Genomic DNA, 20,294 nt, shown 5'->3' on the forward strand with positions numbered 1-20,294 from the left:
GGAATAGCCAGTCTTCATGCACAAACAACCCTCTTCTAACTATTCCTGAGTCCATCAGATCATGGCCAAGCTTACCCAGACCTTCCCAGTTCCCTGACCCACCCAGTCTCACCCCCAGAGTATCTTTGGGCCCTGATGCCCCTGCCCATCAGGAGCGCTCAGTAGGTACCCAAACCCCCATCATGAAACAGTGCTTGGGAACCCTGGGAAGCTCAGGGAATCCCAGGAGGTGCACACGACCTCTGCCGCTTCCCACCTCAGTGATGCCCAAAGCAATCAGCCAGGGGAATTGGAGGGAGAACCTGGTCACAATAGCATTTACTGTCGACTCGGGAAAGCACAGTGCAGTTAAAAGCCTATTTCTTTTTCTCTTGCAGATATTGATCTACTTAGCTTTGTGCCAGGCTGTTTGCTGACAATTAATTCAGAGTCAGCACCAAGGCTCGCATTTAACATCGCTTTCCCGAATACGCGGGGGCCTCCTGTTCAAACCCATAAAGACGCTGTGACTGCTTCGCTCAGCTACCCAGGCTGTGCTGTGGGTTTAGTACCTTATATTTGGGCTGAAGTTAAGTGCAGGACCTGGACTCCCTGTGCTGTCATATGCTAAGTGAGGGCCGGGATGATTAAAAACAAATCTAATGTCCTTTCCAGTTCCTTGATCCTGGAAAACAGGAAATAATTTTGTTTGCGTAGAGATGACATCTCGTCAGGTCTTTCTTCAGACCACGTGAAAACCTTATGGTCTTTTTGGACCTGGCTCTTGTTTTGACTCTGCCATTAGCTAGCTGTGGGATTCTGATCCTCACATCCTATCTATCTCTGGAACTGCCATTTCCTCATATTCTCAGTGGGAATTTGGGCCAGATGATGATAACTAACATCTTTCCGGTACTTTACAGTTTCTATAACACTTAAATTCGCATTGACTCAGTTTGCCATTTATAACTTTATGGTCTTCGTCTGTGCCTCCGTGTCTTCATCTGTAAAATGGGGATAATATGAGTACCTGCCTGAGAGGGTTGTTGTGAGATTAAATGCATTTGCACATAAGTGCCCAGTAAATGTTCACTCTTAGCACCATCAGCACCATGGTAATTGCCTCCTAGGGGCCTCAAAACAACCCTTAAGGTAAGGATTTACTTTTCCCATCTTATGGATAATTAAGCACTTACTCCTAAACTGGCAGAACAAGGATTTACCTGCAGGTTTTCCACTTTCCAGTACTGGTGCCCCACCATCACAGAGACCGATGTCAGGGGCTCATCCACGCTGATGGTCCGGGCCTTTATTAGTGTTCCAGGGATGAGACTTGAATAAGTGGGGCTCTGCCAGTCACCCTGAATGCTGCGGCAGGCTTTTCCCTCCTATTCTTCTGGGAGGCTCTCCTAGGATGCTACACGCCTCGGAAAACTGAAGAAACCACCTGTCAAGTTGCCCTCTCCCTACAGACGGGCGGCGAGAGGAGGCCCTCCACAAAGAGGCCCTCCCTTCTATGCTTCCTCTTTTGCCAGGAGGCTGACGTCCACTCTAGCCCCTGAAGAGAACCCCCGTGATGACCCCCACCTCTTCTTCCCCCCTCCTCACCTGGACACTCACCGTTTCCAGCTTCCACTTACCACCACCTGCTTCCTCTCAGGCAAGAAAGTGCCAGAGGTGGGCAATTAAGTCATTTAAAACCATTTTCATGGGAGATTTTTACTGAGCAGAAAAGCAGTATTTATGTCACTTAGACATTTCTGAGAAGACCTAGCTGTTCTTTTAGAACATCACTTCAGCGCCAATGAAAAATATGATCCAGCCTTCGTAATAAATTTTTTAAACACACACACAAAAGTTATCAGCCTACAAAACAATGTTTCCTAAGCCTTCCCACACGTCTCAGTATTTTAACAACGTCCCATCTGTTGATGTCAGTCTGAAGAAGCAGGCCTGTACTCTCCAATTTTATTAAAATCTTTTCTGGCTAGTAACCTGATTTCTACTAGGCTGGCCTACTTACTTCCAGGCCCTGGGCCTGTGGGCCTGTGCCAGTGTGCATGGCTGATGGAAATGGGAACAGTTCATCAAAAATCTGTTTAGCGTGTGCTTAATAAGAAATGTTTCCTCTTGCTCTTGTTACTAATTGCTCAAGATGTCTGTGTTTGGATTAAAACTTTGTCCCCTGCCATCTGGATGCCATTGATATGTCTCAGTTCCATCGTGAGCTGGATGATATCAGTGGTTTCCATGTCAACAGATGACAGCGTCATATGTGGAAACGTGTGACTGCAGTACAGAGAAGGAGCCAGCCTGCGGAAGGAAGCAGCTCTGGTTTCACACCAAAATATCTTCACTGATTTGCAGACCCTTCTTGGAAATGATGTCAGTTTTATGCCAATTATATGTGAAGTTGCAGTGTAACTGATTTGGGCCATTTGGGAAAGGAAACAATGGACTTGTTGATACCTAGAGCTCCATTTGGTGGGAAAGATTTCCTCAAAGAGGCCTTGTAAAATCTGCAGCTGAAGGGTAATCAGTCAGACAGAGAAAGACAAACACCGTATGATATCACTTACACGTGGAATCTGAAAAAGACAACAAACTAGTGAATATAACAAAAAAACGCAGACTCACAGATAAAGAGAACAAATTAGTGGTTCCCAGTGGGGAGGCAGGGGGGTGACGTAGCAGCCGGGGAGTGGGAGATACAAACTCCTGAGTGTACGATAGGCTCAGGGACATAGAGGACAGCGTGGGGAGTGGAGCTGATGTTCTGTAATAACTGCAAGTGGAAAGTAACCTTTACATTTTTAAAAATAAATTTTAGTTACATTTTAAACGATTTTTAAAGAAATACAATCTCTAGCTGATAGGAAATCTGTTTACTCTCAGAATCCAAGAGATGTGCCGTGTGCACTAAATAAAAATCCCGTGTAGAGCATGGGACTCTGCATCCAAGGGCAGCAGTGGTACATATTTATCTATTCAAAGTGTACCCCAGGCCTCCAGGCCTCGGTAAGGCAGCCTATCTAAATATAGCAACAGCAGAGGAGAGGCAGTCCCAAAATAATTAAGAGAAAAAGGCACTCCTTAACTTCAGCCTCCAGTCTACTGTGTCCAATACAGGATTAATGAGAGATGAATTTTCATCATCCTTTCTGAGAGTTCATGCTTTGATTAAGGAAAAAGATCATTGCAGACTCATTTCCTTGCCAAATCGACTCTCTCGGCAGACCGCCCCCCCAACACGTGTCATGTGAAGCTAGGAACACTCACCTGATAGTCACCTGCTTATTTGCTTTTCCTTAGATCAAGAATGCTGCAGCCAATGTCCTTCGGGAAACGTGGCTAATCTACAAACACACAAAGCTGCTAAAGAAGATTGACCACGCCAAAGTCAGGAAGCACCAGAGGAAGTTCCTGCAGGCTATCCACCAGTGAGTGTGCCCGGGCGGCCAGGCCGCCAGCTGACCAATGGAGGAGCGGCGGGCCCCATGCCCCGCCGGTGTCCGCTCACACGCTTAGAGGAGCGGGAGAGAGCTATTCTGTTCCACTTAACAAGCACAGGGGGTGGTGAACTGGATCCAGATCAGTCTGTTTATTCATTTATTGCACCTGCCCCTGCCAGACATTGGACAGGCTGCCATGGAAGGTAAAAACTAGATAAGAGCCTCAGGGAGCTCTCACAGGGTACATATGCACACATACATCACATTACAACTGGAAGCAGAGCAAATTGTGATCAGTGCTTTCTATAAGCTAAGTATTTTAAAAAGTATAGTGGAGTTTTAAAAGTAGAGGATGAAAACGTTTAGTCTGACCTGGAAGTTTCGGGAAACCCTGAAAGGCTGAGCATAAGACCTTCAAGGTGGAAGGCACAGCCTTGATAAAGGCATGGAAGCTGGGACATGATCTGAGAGTGGTGGGCAAGCTATAGTGACTAGAGGCAAGCATCCATGGAGATGAGTTTGCTTTCTTGGGGACCTGCCAAGCCCTTGATTCTGGTCAGTTGTCACCCATGTTTAAGGTCCTGGGCTGGGTTCCAAAACCAGATGAATTGACATGGATGTGGAATCAGCTGGTGGGGTGAACCCAGCATGCACTTAAAGAGTATGGCTCTTACGACTGTTTCCCACAGACTGAGGAGCGTCAAGATGGAGCAGAGGAAGCTGAGTGACCAAGCCAACACCCTGGTGGACCTTTCCAAGGTGAGTGGCAGAATCCAAAGACCTCATAAAGGGTTCTCAGACGCTGGCCTTTCATCTGCTCAGGTGTGGCTGTGAGGAAGTGGCCATGGCTAAACGGGACAGACCAGGAAAGTTAAGGCCACTTTCTCCTTCCTTAAAAAATAATCTAGGTTCAAGTTCTTGACATTTGCAAGCTACTAGTGTGTGTTATCGGAGAAGGCAATGGCAAGCCACTCCAGTACTCTCACCTAGAAAATCCCATGGATGGAGGAGCCTGGTAGGCTGCAGTCCATGGGGTCGCTACAAGTTGGACTCGACTTCACTTTCACTTTTCACTTTCACACAATGGAGAAGGCAATGACAACCCACTCCAGTGTTCTTGCCTGGAGAATCCCAGGGACGGCAGAGCCTGGTGGGCTGCCGTCTATGGGGTCGCACAGAGTCGGACACGACTGAAGCGACTTAGCAGCAGCAGCAGCAGTGTGTGTTATTGACTTTGAAAACCTGGCGTGTGTTCCTTCAATTCTATAGCTTAGGTCAGGCTTTGCTGGGAATTGATGGACTGTGCTAAGAGTTGACTCATTGGAAAAGACTCTGATGCTGGGAGGGATTGGGGGCGGGAGGAGAAGGGGACGACAGAGGATGAGATGGCTGGATGGCATCACCGACTCGATGGACGTTGAGTCTGAGTGAACTCCGGGAGTTGGTGATGGACAGGGAGGCCTGGCATGCTGCGATTCATGGGGTTGCAAAGAGTCAGACACGACTGAGCGACTGATCTGAACTGAAGTCCGTTCAGTGCGTTGCTTGATTAGCTGTACACTGAGTCTGCACAGGGTGAAGCTCACTGATAAGACCAAATGGTGATGATGGCGATGCTGCTGGTCTAGGTCACACCTAGAAGGATCCTTCTGATTTGTGGTTATAATCGTAAGCTCATTTTCCTGCATCCTTCAGTCCTCACAGCTCAAGCTTTTCTGGCCCCCAGTCAGGAGCGGGGGGAGGTGCATTTCTTTCTACCTCATGAAGATGCCAAAGAAGAGAGCCCTCCTTTCAGAGCCCTACAGTCGTTCTGCATTTCTGGCCCTGAATTGCCACAAATACTGTAAAGAAACTCGCTCCTTTTGCGAATCTCTGGACTGAAAGAATCGGAGGCTGCACCGCTGGCAGAGCTGAGTGTAGGCGCCACTGAAGAAAGGACCTCCCCTCCTCAGCTCCTCCTCCTCATTGCCTCTTGATAGAAATTGTATGTCAAGCGTATAGCCCAGGGCCAGGCTGGCAGAACATTCCAGCAGATGTCAATTATCATCACGGAACACGTTCCTTGAGTAAGCAAGAGAAACTCCCTCAGGCAAATTAAACCCCCTTTGAAAAGAGGGTGTAATCAGAGAAATTGCCGGTTCCTGGGCCACGTGCAGTGCCTTGTTCAATGAAGGGATCAGGCCAGAGAAAGGATCTCCCAAGCTTGGGAGGACTTTAATCAGGGAATGTGTGGCTGGCATGGGTTGGGAGAAGCCCACAGGCCTGTTTGTCTTTGCAGGGGGTGCTGAGGTAGACTGAGGTTTCCTGCGAGCCTGGAGGAGGCAAGAATGTGAATGGAATGCCCGAATGCAGAAGGGAACCCCTCACCAGGGTCTAGCGTGCGTTGCTCAACACTCTTGGCTCCTAGTGTCAGAAACCCTTTGGAAGTAGGTTTAAAAATGTAGGTGTTTAAGAATACAAGGAAGTCTCATTCCAGGCAGAACCTCAGGGCAGGCATGTGGTTAGACTTCAGGAAAGAACTAACCAGAAGTGGACCTCACCCCAGGAAATAGGTGCCCACCCTCTCTTCTCTCTCGTGTTCAAGTGCCTGCATCAGTTCTCTCTTTCTTCCTCTCCCCCATTTCCTGACAACTTTCTATGCCCCTTGTCTCCCTGGCAGGCCCCTATCCAGAGAGTCCATGTTCTAGTTCTAGCCACAGGCAAAGACAAATTGACTGGCCTCCTATTGGTCTTAATTCTAAATTCTCAGAAGGGATGAGATTGCTGGCCAATTTGGGGCACATGTTCACCCTCGGACCAATCACCTGAGGCCAGGAGGAGGGTCAGGTAAGGCAAACATGGCTGGGGAACCCACGCTGGGGGATGCAGGAATGGTCACCAAGCCCCAAGATATTTCTTTAACAAGTAGCCGTATTTCTGCCTCTGTCACCTGGTAGGACACTCTGTGGCTAGAGTTCTCCTGGAAATAGTGGACACCCTGGACTTTCAAGCCTGCATTTCTTCATTGTCAGTCACTGCCTATCACAGAGATGGGGCTCCTGCAGAGCAGACTGGGTGAAGCAAACTCCATTAATTGGAAAGAGGCTCACAGAAACTGGGTGGGAAAACTAAACCATCGATAACTGGAAAGAAAGGCTGTGGAGGAAAGGGTTAAGGGAAGGTGTCTGCTGGGCTGCAGGGGTGGTGTGAACTCTGCCACGCTTCATCTTTCCTCCCAGGAGGCTCAGCCAAGGTCCTGGCAGCAGCCTAGCATCTTTCACACTGGTCCACATTCCCCCCTGGCATCTTGTCGCCAAGCAACAAAACAGGGGAGACAATAATAACACGGTGTTCTCTCCTTTCCTCTCTGCGCTTTGTCCGCCCAGCTCACCACTTCCCACCCCTGTCCTGTGGTCCTCTCGAGATTCAGAAAAGAGCATGTGGCCTCCAAATATCACTTGCTCTACAGAAGAGCTCTCTTGTAAGGTGGCAGAGTTGGGGGGCCGGGGAGGGGTGTGTGTGCTGGGGCTCTTTATACCTAGCTTCAGTGTCTTCCATTGAGATGTAAAACTCCTTCCCCACATCTGAGGCTCAACTGATCAGATAAGGTGATATCTGTGAAAATGCTCCAAAAACTATAATGGTTCTGCACCCGGTAGTTCTGATTAGAAATCTAGATGAGGAAACCAAGATCCCAAGGAACAAAGAGACCATCCCAAGTTCGGTCTGTTGGCGAGCTGCCATGCTGGGGCTGGGACCCAGGGGCCCAGACTCAGTCCAGAGCTCGCCAGGGTGCCCCTGCAGGCAAATCCATTTGTGGTTTTGTACATTCCGGGAAGAACATGCACCTTGAGGAGCTTCTGTGAATGTTAATTAATAAAGGAAGCACTGCCACCCCTAAACACCCTCTCCTCCGAGAGGGCCACAGTAGAGTCCTGCCCTGGAGAAGTCACAGCTGCCTCATTCCTTCTGGGGCTGCAGCCAGTTTCCTGGTGGGAAGGTATCGCGCGTGCGTGCTTAGTTGCTCAGTCATGTCCGACTCTGTGCAACTCCATGGACTGTAGCCTGCCAGGCTCTTCTGTTCATGAGGTCTCCCATGCAAGAATACTGGAAGGGGTTGCCATTTCCTCCTCCAGGGGATCTTCCCGACCCAGGGCTTGAGCCCACGTCTCCTGCACCTCCTGCATTGGCAGGTGGGTTCTTTACCATGTGCCACCAGGGAAACTCTGGGAAGGTATCACTACACTCTCAATGCCCCTTCTCCTATCTCCCCTCTGGCTTCTCACATTTTGCCACCTCTAACTCTTTTTTCATTCGCCTCACTTCCTATTCCCTTGGCCCCTGCCTGCACCCATGGTTTCTGCATCTTCCTGGAGTAACTTGAAATTTCAGGTGAAATAGGATCAGAGTGTCACTGGCAAATGACCAGAGCCACAGTACCTGCAGGTGAGGCTTGGAGGGTACAAAGCAACCGCAAACCCAGCTCTGCCCTTGCAGCCACTGCTGCCGCTGCTAAGTCGCTTCAGTCGTGTCCGACTCTGTGAGACCCCATAGACGGCAACCCACCAGGCTCCCCCGTCCCTGGGATTCTCCAGGCAAGAACACTGGAGTGGGTTGCCATTTCCTTCTCCAATGCATGAAAGTGAAAAGTGAAAGTGAAGTCGCTCAGTCGTGTCCGACTCTTAGCGACCCCATGGATTGCAGCCCACCAGGCTCCTCCGTCCATGGGATTTTCCAGGCAAGAGTACTGGAGTGGGTGCCATTGCCTTCTCTATGCAGCCACAGAAACACCCAACAATGTGTTCCTGAAGTCTCCCAAGAATCTTGCTCCCAAGTCTAATGCCACTTGTTAATTTCCAAGGAGAAATGTGACTGTCATGTTGATAAAGTCCCTACAGACCAACCCAGGAAGCCAAATTATAACCAAAAAGTTGCCTGATAAGAGTAGAGTCAGAACCATGGTGGTAGTGAATGGAACAAAAGTGGTTTCATTTCAGTTGAATGAATTGCATTTGCGGGATCATTAGATGTGCAGTGGGCAGGACTTTGTACTGGTGAGAAGGGGGCCAGGAGAGGATGGTGCCCGGGTTTCAGGTGGGAACAGCGTGAGTGAACGGCCTCTCCTAGGGATAAGGAGCACTGGCAGAGAACAGAGGTAGAACGGAAGATGGCGCACTTGGAGTGAGTTGCATTTGTTTAGTATTCCGCTGACCTGGTTTATACTTCAGGCCCAGAAGACGAGTTTATTACTCTCAAGTTGTATTTTATTTGCAGTTCCCTGGAGGTACTCCATGTCTGCTCTCCTGCTCTCACAACCTCGTTCAGGGTTCATTCACAAAAACTTCCTGAGCACCTGCTCTCCAGAGGTGGGCCCTGGGCTGGGCCCCCACGGGACTCTTCTCTCCTTTCCTTCAGCCACTCAGGTCTCAGCAGGAAACACTGGGAAATCTTCTAGTTATATGGAAATAAGTTGTGGTACAAGAGGTCTTCTCCCATCAGTTAACCTTTTACATTGGCTGAAGAATGGAAGGGCAGAGGTTTCCCCCTGAGACAGCACTTCATTCATTCACTAGTTCTACCAACAGCTTTTGGTGCTGACCATGTGCAACAGATCCCCTTGCTAGGCACATCTATGAATATTTATTCTTCAAAAAATGTTAGCTGAGCATCTCTTATGTGCCAGATACTATTTTAAGTCCTTGGGACACGTCAGTGAACACAATAGGCAAAGGTCTCCGCCCTGGAGGGGATTTCATTCTAGTGGGAGAGGGCAGACAATATGCAAAAGAAACAGCAGATAGTTAGTGTATTAGAAGACAGCATCAAAGAAAGGAAAGCATTGAGCAGGGTTAGCGGGTCAGGAGTGGAGTGGGGACAAGGTGCCTTATTAACAGGGGCGTGGGGGAGGGGAGGGGATTTTTTTTTTAATTGGAGTCTACTTGCTTTACAATGTTGTGTTAATTTCTGCTGTATAGCTACGTGAATCAGTCATATGCATACATATATCCCCTCCCTTTAGAGCCTCCCCCCTGCCCCCATCCCACCCCTCTGCTGCTGCTGCGTTGCTTCAGTCGTGTCCGACCCTGTGCGACCCCATAGACGGCAGCCCACCAGGCTCCCCCATCCCTGGGATTCTCCAGGCAAGAACACTGGAGTGGGTTGCCATTTCCTTCTCCAATGCATGAAAGTCAAAAGTGAAAGTGAAGTCGCTCAGTCGTGTCCGACTCTTAGCGACCCCATGGATTGCAGCCCACCAGGCTCCTCTGTCCATGGGATTTTCCAGGCAAGAGTACTGGAGTGGGGTGCCATTGCCTTCTCCATCCCACCCCTCTAGGTTATCGCAAAGCACCGCTATGAGCTCTGTATGCTATACAGAGCTTCCCACTAGTATCTGCTTTAAACATGGAAGTATATATATGTCAGTGCTACTCTCTCAATTTGTCCCACCCTTTCCTCCTGTGGGGAGGTGATTTTTAAGGGAGGTTTAGAGGAGGTGAGGCTGTCGGCCATGGGATGTGTATGGGGTGAGTACTGGTGATGGGCGGGTCCCAGGACACTGGGAGATGGCACGAGAGCAGGATGTTTACTGGGGGGCAGTATCAGGACCATACCTGTCAGAGAGAGAGGCGGGTAGAACGTGGCAGAAAGAAAGTCTGAGCCATGATACGATAGACAAAGTCTTCGACTGGCCCACGGCAGTTCCCAAGGTGGACTGGCCCTTCAGAGGTGTCCCAAATTGAGGCAATGTCTGTTCTTGACCAGGCAGGAGAGGCGCTATAATCTCTGCAAGGCGGCTCCCTTTCACTGCAACTCAGGCCAGAGTGAGTTTCTTCAGATAATCGTACATTCTGGCGGCGGTGTTGAAAGTGAGCAGGGGGCGGAGCAATGACTTCATTACTATGTGTAGTTATTATTAACTTCTATTTTGTAAGGAAACCAAGGTTCAGAGTGTTTAAGGGACCTGAGGGAGGGTGCACTGTTAGTGAGCAGCATACATGTACTTGAACCCTGGCCTACCGATGATGAGTCTGTTACATTGTCCACTCCCTGCCTCAGAGCCCTCTCTTTTTAATCAGTAGGTGTCATTGCTGTATTAGCTGAGAGGTTGGATGCAGTTAGAAACGGAGGACACATTAGGGACTTGTTCTATTTCAGAAGTGCTGCTGCTTTTCCATCCTACCTATTTTCTAATATATTTTTAAAGGTAATATGCATTCTTTTTGTAATAAAACAATAACAACATAAAAATCACTGTGCCAGGAGCCTCCATGTCTTTAAGAAAGTAAACGGCTTCTCCATCCTTGGCCAGAGCAGACACAGCCGATGTGGAAGCTGGTCCCTGGAGAGTGGTCTTTCCATTGTCATCTGGCAGAGCATCTCATTTTTCTCATCACAGATTCCCTGTGATGACCTGTTGTCTTCCCACCTCTCACCTCTCCATCTCCCCAAACAGATGCAGAATGTCATGTATGACTTGATCACAGAACTCAATGATCGGAGCGAAGACCTGGAGAAACAGATCGGCAGCCTGGAGTCTAAGCTGGAGCACCTCACCGCCAGCTTCAATTCCCTGCCCCTGCTCATCGCCGACACTTTGCGCCAGCAGCAGCAGCAGCTCCTGTCTGCCCTCATGGAGGCCCGGGGCGTCAGCGTGGCAGTGGGCACCACCCACACCCCACTCTCCGACAGCCCGATCGGGGTCAGCTCCACCTCCTTCCCGACCCCATACACAAGTTCAAGCAGTTGCTAAATAAAACTCCCCACTCCAGAAGCATTACCCATAGGTCTTAAGATGCAAATCAACTCTCTCCTGGTCACTTTGCCATCAAGGAACATTTCAGACCAGGGATCGTAAAGAAGAGACACCGAGCTAATTAACTAACTCATGTTCATTCAGCGTGCTTGGTTTGATATGCCTTGAAACCAGAAATCTAATCTCTGTTTAGGTGCCTCTACTTGGGAGCAGGAAGAGGAGATGACAGGAAGCGACGCCTCTGGCAGGGCCCTTGCTGCAGAGTTGGTGGAGAACAGAAATCCACGTTCAATCTCAGGTCTTCACGTGGGGAGGGGTGGGGGGTCAGATGCACTGAAGTAGCCAACAGTGAAGCCAGCCTGGAGGTGGGTCCCGCTGGGGGGAGGGTGTGGTATCAGGCTTGGGAGATGGGTTCCTCACCCCTGGGGTCCTCCAGCCCACTGCTTTCCTTTCCTTTTGTCTAAGGAAGTCCCCAGAGGACAAAAGTAAGAGAGAGCTGTCCACAGCTTGCCAAAATAGATGTTCTTTCCTCCCATCCCTTACACAGTCATAAAATTTAGACTGAAAGAAAATTTGATGAATAAAAAGCCAGACTCTCCATTCAATATTAATACTCATATAAACCCATGTATTTGCAAGCGTGTGCATGCACACACACACACACACACACACACACACACACACACACACACATCCCACATTCAACCCAGGTCTTCTCTTGTTTGCACTTGACCCAAGTAAAGAGGGACCTGGTACCTTACTCTGCACACAATAGGCACTCTCTAAATGCACGTTGAGTTGGTCTGAATCTGGATGTGGGTGCTGTCAGTTCAGTGGGTTTGCCAGTGTTGCCACATTCTGAGCCTCACTGAAGACGCAGGTCCCTTCAAATACAAAACAGGGCACACCATGCTTGCTTTGAGACGAATGACAAGCCAAAATTGGCATTCTGGAGAGATAAGCAGCCTTCTAAAAATAACAGCTTCTGCAGAGTTTTTATCTCGTATCCAAACAAGCTGTGTTCCACGGGAGTGCATGATCAGGTGTGTGGATATGAGGGCAGGGGAAGAGGATCTGTGCACACATGCACACACATGTGTGAATAGGTGCAACTCCAGGACACCTTCATGAATAGAAGTATTGTCTGGGGGTTTGTTCAGTGATGTTTATCCAGTAACAGTTTTCCAGCCCCCGATGTTAAGAGCACAAAGGTGTCAAGGGCCTCACATGAGAGCTGGGAGGAGAAGTGAGGATGAGTGACCCAGGTGGTCCCTTCTATGTGACCTAAAACCACACCAAAGTGGAAGGTTCTGAAGATAAAGGGAGCCCTTAGGGAACACTGTGGGTAAGATAAGGTGACATAGATTTGTCAGTAGCCTATTCCTATTGTGCCACGTTTATCTCGGTGCAAAAATTATTGTAATACTTCTCCAACTTCAAGAGGCTCCAGAAACATCCAGATCCAGTGTATGACAGGCATTGTGAGGACAGGGCATCCGGATGCAAGATATTTTTCTCATACCATCATGTAACTATACATAATGCTTGTGATGTGAAAACCATCCAACTAGTCATCACATTTCTCATTCCAAGGTCTCTGACTTCTGCTTGTGGGGACTTAAATGATACTGTAGGGAACATTTCATCTGTTTAGGGTAAAATGAAGGATGTCATCTGTGGTGTGGATGATGGTCCTGTGGGGTATCCCAGGACAGCATCACCTTTCTGAGAGCAGAGTCTAGCTGTGTACAGCTCTGGGCCTGGTCTTCTAAGGACAAGAGAATAATCAGACAGCAAAAGGTAGACAACCTAGGAAGGCCACTCTTTCAAGAAGACCTGGTCTCTTGTTAAATTTCTTCTTTTATCTTTTTGTATTGCTATTGCTCTTCCCTCGATGGCCTCACTTTTATCTCAATAACTCCTTTGAGCATTTTCCTTGGTGGTTCTGTATACCATAGATGCCACACTTACTGCTGGCTTTTCTTTTTACTTGTTATTTTTACCTATCGATTATCTAAAAGATCCGTATCCTTTTTTATGTCCCAAGAATGGTGCTCCTGTTTTCAGTGACAGCTGAAAGTGTAAACAGACAGATAAGCAGAAGAAATAACCATGTGTTTTCTTTGTGGCATTAGTTCATTTCACAGGTCAACCTGAGCGTGCCAATTGCGATCATCTAAACTGCAGCCCTCAACTCTTAATTCCTACTCACTCTTCCCATTCCCCAGGTAGCCCCATGATGTGTGTGTGTGTGTGTGCACACGTGCACATGTAGGGATTTAATTTGAATTTCAAACAAATGGCATGCAAGATTCCACCACTACGCCTCCTGCCAAAAAGTATGTGCAGACTGTCACTGACCCATTGTTGTCCGTGGGTGGCTCTTCTTTAACCCATCACTAACGCTGTTCACTTGGGTAAATCCTAATGACCAAGCTAGCAACACTAGCAAAGAGAGTGTCTGGAGATACTTTCAGCAACAGCAGTCACTGGTATCCTAGAAACACACAGGTGTTTGTAGTGTGACTAGACCTATTGGTAGTGCAATAGCTAAGTAAGGTTTTTCTCCTTGGGAAAAGAGTACTTACTCTTCAAAAAAAGAAAATGATCTAATTCGCATTTTGACCCTCCAGTGGTAAATGGGACGCTGCTCCTCTGCACTATTTCAGCTTTAGGTGGGGAAGTTACCTATTCTCCTGCAAGTACAATCAACCTTTGATGACTTAGGTATTGATTATCCAGGATGTCACCCACCCGTTTCCTTCCTACAGCCCTTCTTTTGGCTAAGTCCACTGAGCCTCAGCATCACAGTCAGATGGGAAAGGGGGCCGGCTGGGTTTTCGTGTTACACCTTCTTGTCCTGTAATTTCAAGTTTGGTGGTAGAGGAGATTTAATTACCTACTCAAGAGTTGGCTATATGAAAAAAAACAATTAATTATGGTAACCTCACTCCAGTACTGAACTGATTGAGTTCTTCCCCCTTCTGGAAGTCAGACCCAGTGGCCAAGCCCCTCCTATAATCTTTCTGTTAACTCAATGTCAGATCAAAGTATACTCTGATATTCCCTAAAATATCTAGACACTTGAATTTAAAATATAGAGCCACCCTCTCATTGCTTAAGCCATATTATAGCTTCATGTACTGTAAAGGCAGGGATGTATATGATTACTTAAGACCACTAATCTCAGTGGGATTTCAGGACAGAACATCAGTTGGTAAGTTATACCAGACTAGGGGCTCACCCCTCCTTAGATTGAAGTCCAAATAAAAATCTGCATCATTGGATCAAAGGCCACATATGTGTGATCATCATCAATAAATGATCATAAAGTGTGTATGAACTGCTCTTGCCATCCTCATAATATGTAACTTCATGACATCATATCTCTAGAAAGGTGTAATACAATGCAAAAGAGCAAGAGGGGTAAGGCCTTGAATCACCACTAACTTCTGACCTCAGCAAGTACCAGTGGTGTAACAATAATCTCGTAAGTGAGAAGGTATAGAAAATGTATTCACAAGTAAATTCTAAAGTGTGGAGCAAGTGCAAACTGTTGTTGTATATTAAAGGCTGGGAAGAAACAATATTGAAGAAATAATGATTTTAATACATTTAGGGCTTTCCCCTTTGATATTTTATAATTTCTTATGAATAAATCATGATGGAAGAGAATAAATCTAGAGATACAGAATCAGAATAAATAAAAATCTAACACTGGATCCACATCTTTGGCCAATGAATATAACCACCTCAGACCTCAATTTCTCTATACTTAAAATGAAGACAACAATTAATATTCTTAAGTGTGAAGTATTCAATAGATTTTAAAATGGAATCACTATTGTCAACAACACCAGCCCAAACCAACTCTGTCTAGTCCACACTTTGGTGTTGCCTCAGAATGTACTCAGTAGTTACCAAAAAGTAATTCTTACATATTGACCTATGTGAAATTAGCAGGGAGAGAAGCATGGGATTAGCACATAGTCCCAAGACCTCTCTCCTCCTTCAGAGTGCACCTCATCAAACAATGCAGCCCAAATTAAGAATCAGTGTTTCATTCCAGAACCCATGATGTTGCTACCATCACAGTACCAAATTGAGATGCTATGAAGTCATTGCACTACCAGTAGGTTACTACTCTTTTAAAGTTACTGCTTTTAAATCGTAAAATATATCCCCCGTTCTGCAGTCATCCCACTTCCCTAGATGTTGCTTAGAAGCAGATGAAGGCTCGGACGTCATCATTTTGCTGCCCCTATTGACTCTGCACGCATTCGATTTCAGTACCTTAGACAGCTACCTGATGGCTTCCTGGTAGGCGGGAGCAGCCTCTTCCCTTCCCATCCTTCCGCTGCAGTCGGTCGGCTTAATGACACCCTGGACAGCATCCCTTCCTTCTCTACTGCCGCCAAAGTAAATGTTGTGGGAACGGGATCACTGATACCACTCAGAAAGGAATGTTACAGGGATAGCAATATTAAGTGTCTGCCTCTGGTAGTAGAATATAGGTGAGTTGCTCTTCATCCTGAAAGCTTGTGCCAAGCTGCATGAATAGAAATTAACACTAAACTCCTGTCAGACAAGTAATATGTAGATTTTTCCTAAAATAGACTGAAGCTTATTAAAAAGTTCTCAGTGGAATGGTATAGAAATATATACAGATAGATAAAGAAAAAAAAATAACTGTGATCTTTTTCCTTACGCCATTACTGGAAATGCCCAAATATGAACTGGAGTTCCCTCTGAACAAAACCATTATCAAATCGTCAACGTATGACCTCCAAATCTAGGTGCCAAGTGCCCTGCCACAGTTGTTTACACACCTGAGGAACGTGTTCTGGAAGCTGTACTCTTGGGCTTGGACCATGTGTTGAGACAAAACAGACGTTGTGACCAACCAAGCTGATGGAGGAAAAGCACAAAATCCAATACCAACCTATAGTTCAGATCCCAAAGAGATGCTGAATTTATAGCCAAAAAATTTTTTTTGACAAATCAAATGTCAATCTGATCGGAACAGCCAACATCAAAGTTCACAGAAGAAGGACAGGGAATAAACAACATTCTCTAGCTGTATCATATTGTCTCAGTTTTTGAACCTCAACCAGGACTGATCTACCTTCATCAGACACACTTTTTAATGGCGCAACAACTCAGTATTGGTCCCAGACTCTCCATTCTGCACTGACCAGAAGAGAACAACAAGAGGGAGCAGCAGGATGTCAATGGAGGAAATATATCCATGGCAAACTCAGAGACTGATGTGTTTATATTCAGAATCAGATGAGCTTCAATATGAATTTGCATCTTGCCTCTGTACTGCTTGCTATTTTTTAATGATAGGAGAAAGTATAACAGTTTATTTTAAATATGAAATATATTGCTATATTATAAAATATATTGTAACTTTCAATTAACATTTTGTATCAAATTAGTCTTTAGCAGGTACAGTGTCAACCTGCCCTCCCAACGACTGTTTCTGGGTACACATCACTGTTGGTGACTGCCTGACACCCAGACCAAGAGTCCTCAGCCTCCTGAACTGCCATATTCTAATTCTCTGAGACCTAATAGAGATAAAAGAACGTTATACCCCACTTAGAAGACTAATTCTACCCTAAATTCTTTCAAGCCATTTCAGAAGAGATTTTAAAAGCCATCACTCCTTTAGTAGCTGTGCAAAGCCAGTTTAATTAAAGGGCAGGCTCTTTCTATCTAAATGCAAAGGCCCTGTTACATAAATGATTTGTCTCAAACTCAGCCAATCCGTTTTTCCTTTGGCAATGGCAGAATGGGGCATAAGGAAGGGTCTTGTTCTCCTGTGACACAAAAGAGTCAGAATCCTAGGCATTGTAAGTTTCTCTGTGTCAGAGTATAACTGGGATTGGAATTCCATTTCTCTGGGGGCCCAGTGAGAGCCCAGCGGGCAGTTATGCTTTTCCGAGTTGGCTCCTTGAGGGAGCCAGGTTTCCACACATTTAACCACAACATGGAGGACAGCTCCTAAGGGAATGAAGGGAGGAGGCAGGACATGCAAAGAGCTGGGCTTCCTTTTCTGCTAGTTTAGCTGGGAGGAAAGAAAGAGTTTCCATCAAGATGTTTTTCTTTATTGGCAAAACTGTGACAAATTTTCTACTTCAGCAACTATGATATCGATGTCCTTCCTTCTCTGATAGAGCAGTTGAGACACATGTGTAAACTTTCTCACTTCCCTCCTTTGGCCATGGGACTATTTGTAGATGAAAACAGGATGCATTTGGTCATGGAATGAAGGTTTCCTGGAATCAGTGGCCTCCTCCCGAGGAGGACCCTTGCTTGTTGTCACATTGGTAAAATATTGCACAGGTGCACACCAAGTAGCATCAGGATAGATTCTTCAACCGAGCGTATCTCTTCCCTTCACAATCTCTGAAAATTCACACAGATGTACTGAGAGTGCAAAACAGTAGGTTTTCTCCTGGGAGAAAGGCTGGAATCCTCTCACACTTCCATTTTATTTGAGCTTAAATATAGGTAAGGCTGGGGCCTCCGTGATGTTATTCATGCCATCCGAAAGAGGAATATCTAAATGCCCAGCTTCAATCCGCTCATGTGGCTGAGAGCTAACTTGGAGACACTTTTTATTCCGTTTTTATCATTGAGCCTTTTATTTTGTATTGGAGTAGAGCCGATTAACAATGCGGTGATAGTTTCAGATGGACAGCAAAGGGCCTCGGCCGTACATATACATGTATCCCTTCTCCCCCAAACTCGCTCCCATCCAGTTTCCCACATAACATTGAGCGGAGTTCCCTGTGCTATACAGTTTATCCTTGTTAGCTATCCATGTGAAATACAGCCGTGTGTACCTGAGCACACATTGTATTTTTATTGAGCTGAATTCTCTCAGTCTCTATACTGGTCCTCAGTTACATGTTTGGCTGAGCTCCATTAAAGCCATCAGAACTCCTGGGCACCTGTTTTTAGCAAGTTACTCACTTGGTAATGGAAATTAGTTTATTCTCAATTTTATAATTGACTGATGATTGTACTGGTGGTAATTTATTTGTCTCATAATACTTTCCTGCTACTAAATAGAACTGTCTCTTTTGGCTTTTCCTTCTAGCTGTTCTCAGACGAAGACTTCTACGTTTATAGAGAGTGTTCTGATTTTTCTACTCAAAGTTATTATTCCATCTAGAACTAAGAAAACCAATACAAATTCCTGATTTGGGGAAAATGGGACCTTTGGACAGTAATTCAGGCATATAGCTATGTGCTGACAGTTGTTAAGTCAAAGTGTGGTCCACAGATCGGCAGCATTAGCATCACTTGGGAACTTGTTAGCAATGCAGAATCTCGGGCCCCATCCCAGACCTACTTAATCATATTAGGCATTTTAACAAGGTCCCCATGTGGTGTACATATTAATTGTAAGCACTGTCCTGACCACACAGCAATGGTAAATAACATTATTACTATTCAGAAAATCAAACTATTTCTTCCTTGACCCTCATGTATAGAATTCTTTGATGAAGTAAAGGTCCCATATGATGATAAAAACAAATGCACCTTAAAATTCCTCTTGAGGTCAGATAGCTCAAGTGGTATATACAAAGAAGCAGTCTTTTCCCAGTCTTATTTTAAAAATACTCGCTTCCTAGCCTTGAGCCATCTCAAAGCACCTTTTTAAGGTTTTCATTTTAGCAAAAGCTGGCAGGGCCATCAGAATATCAGGTGGTTCCTCGGGTCAGGTCCCCAGGAATGCCACCTGGCTCCCTGCTCAGCATAATGCAGAAATAGCTGCATCTGTGTTCCTCCCTTGAGAAACTCAGCATCCCATCAGTGGGAACTCTCCTCCCTAGGGGAAACCAGCAAGAGAAGTTAGTTTAACCATCTAGAAACATTCCTAATCTCTCTTTAAACCAAGTCTCTTATTCGTTACACCAACCAGACACTCTGAGGTAAGCAAGGAAAGGTGTGAACTGTGATATTGGCGCCATAAATTGATATGTACCCAGAAACAGTTATGTTCTGAATTAATGGCTTTAACCTGTTCATTGTAAAAAGTGCCTTGGACTTCAATCTAAAGAGGTCAGTATAAATATATGTGTGTGTGTGTGACATATGTAGGCAAATATTTACATATTTATACATACATAGGTGCACACACATATACCCTGCACATTCATATATAACATATACATACATATATAAGTGCTTCGTAAGATATCATATTGCTATTTGCAGCTCCATTTCTTTTGTCTGGTCCTATGCTTATTTGTTCAGTGAGACCTTTACATAGAGAGGTTCTATCCAGGACATTGATGTATTTTTTTGTTTGTTTTTTACTTTTTATTAAAAAGGTAAAGGATATAAAAAGTCAAGTGCCTGAAGGTTTTGAATGGAACTGTGGTCAACTTTCTCAGGTCGCCAAAAAGGAAACTGAATTTGCTTGCGGGAACCATTTTTCTGTTTCAGTGGCTTTGTTCTCCCTCTGCAGGACTGCCTAAGTAAAAGTGGTTACAGTGATTTTGTAATTTCATTATAATCCATTTTAACAGCAAACCTTTTGTTCACTGTAGTGCCAAGTTCTCTTCACACAGCAGCATCAGAAGGCTCTGGTCCTTATGAGCTAGGCATGGTTTTGTTGTCATCTGAAAGACTAAATTGTAGGAGATGGGGTTCAAATACTGCTTGGGTTTCCCAGGTACCTCAGAGGTAAAAATTCTGCCTGCCCACCAAGGCATGGGCTCGATCCCTGGGTCAGGAAGAGCTCCTAGAGAAGGAAATGGTAACCCACTCCAGTATTCTTGCCTGGGAAGTCCCATCGACAGAGGAGCCTGGCGGGCTACAGTCCATGGGTCACAAAAAAGAGTTGGACATGACTTAGAGACTAGCCAAACAAATATTGCTTCTGTTTAGTAGCACTCACAGAAGGACAAGTAGAAATTTCTCTCCCTGAACCAGGTGAGACTCTAAGATGGCCAGCCAAGGGACCCCAGTGAATGTTCTAGAGCTCCTGCTCCCTGCCTTTCTATAATAACACAATCATCTCTATTGATCAGCCTGTCTACCAAAGGTCATCTCGTTCTATGGTGGACAGCTTTTAAGGGACCCGCCTCTCTGGTTAGAAGCTCTCCAGA

General features: G+C 46.0%; 1 protein-coding gene and 1 long non-coding RNA gene across 10 annotated transcripts in view; one reads left to right on the top strand and one right to left on the bottom strand.

Annotated features, from left to right (window-relative positions):
* Nucleotides 1-19,680, top strand: part of KCNN3 (potassium calcium-activated channel subfamily N member 3) — a 235,065-nt gene extending 215,385 nt beyond the window's left edge. For 8 of the 9 annotated variants that reach the window (XM_070785496.1, XM_070785511.1, XM_070785477.1 and 5 more), the window contains 3 exons: nt 3,292-3,419; nt 4,121-4,190; nt 10,864-19,680. In XM_070785496.1, coding sequence (XP_070641597.1) covers nt 3,292-3,419; nt 4,121-4,190; nt 10,864-11,160 — 495 coding nt within the window. In that variant the 3' untranslated portion in view covers nt 11,161-19,680. The remainder of the gene's footprint in view (nt 1-3,291; nt 3,420-4,120; nt 4,191-10,863) is intronic. The other variant, XM_019954337.2, reaches the window with a different exon arrangement.
* On the bottom strand, nt 1,683-3,352 carry LOC139182045 (uncharacterized). The gene is made up of 2 exons (XR_011565630.1): nt 3,259-3,352; nt 1,683-2,567 (listed from the first exon to the last, which is right to left on the bottom strand). It is a non-coding gene; the product is annotated as an uncharacterized lncRNA (long non-coding RNA).
* Nucleotides 19,681-20,294: the final 614 nt, after the last annotated feature.

Source organism: Bos indicus, chromosome 3 (assembly GCF_029378745.1).
Source record: "Bos indicus isolate NIAB-ARS_2022 breed Sahiwal x Tharparkar chromosome 3, NIAB-ARS_B.indTharparkar_mat_pri_1.0, whole genome shotgun sequence".
Taxonomy (NCBI): Eukaryota; Metazoa; Chordata; class Mammalia; order Artiodactyla; family Bovidae; genus Bos; species Bos indicus.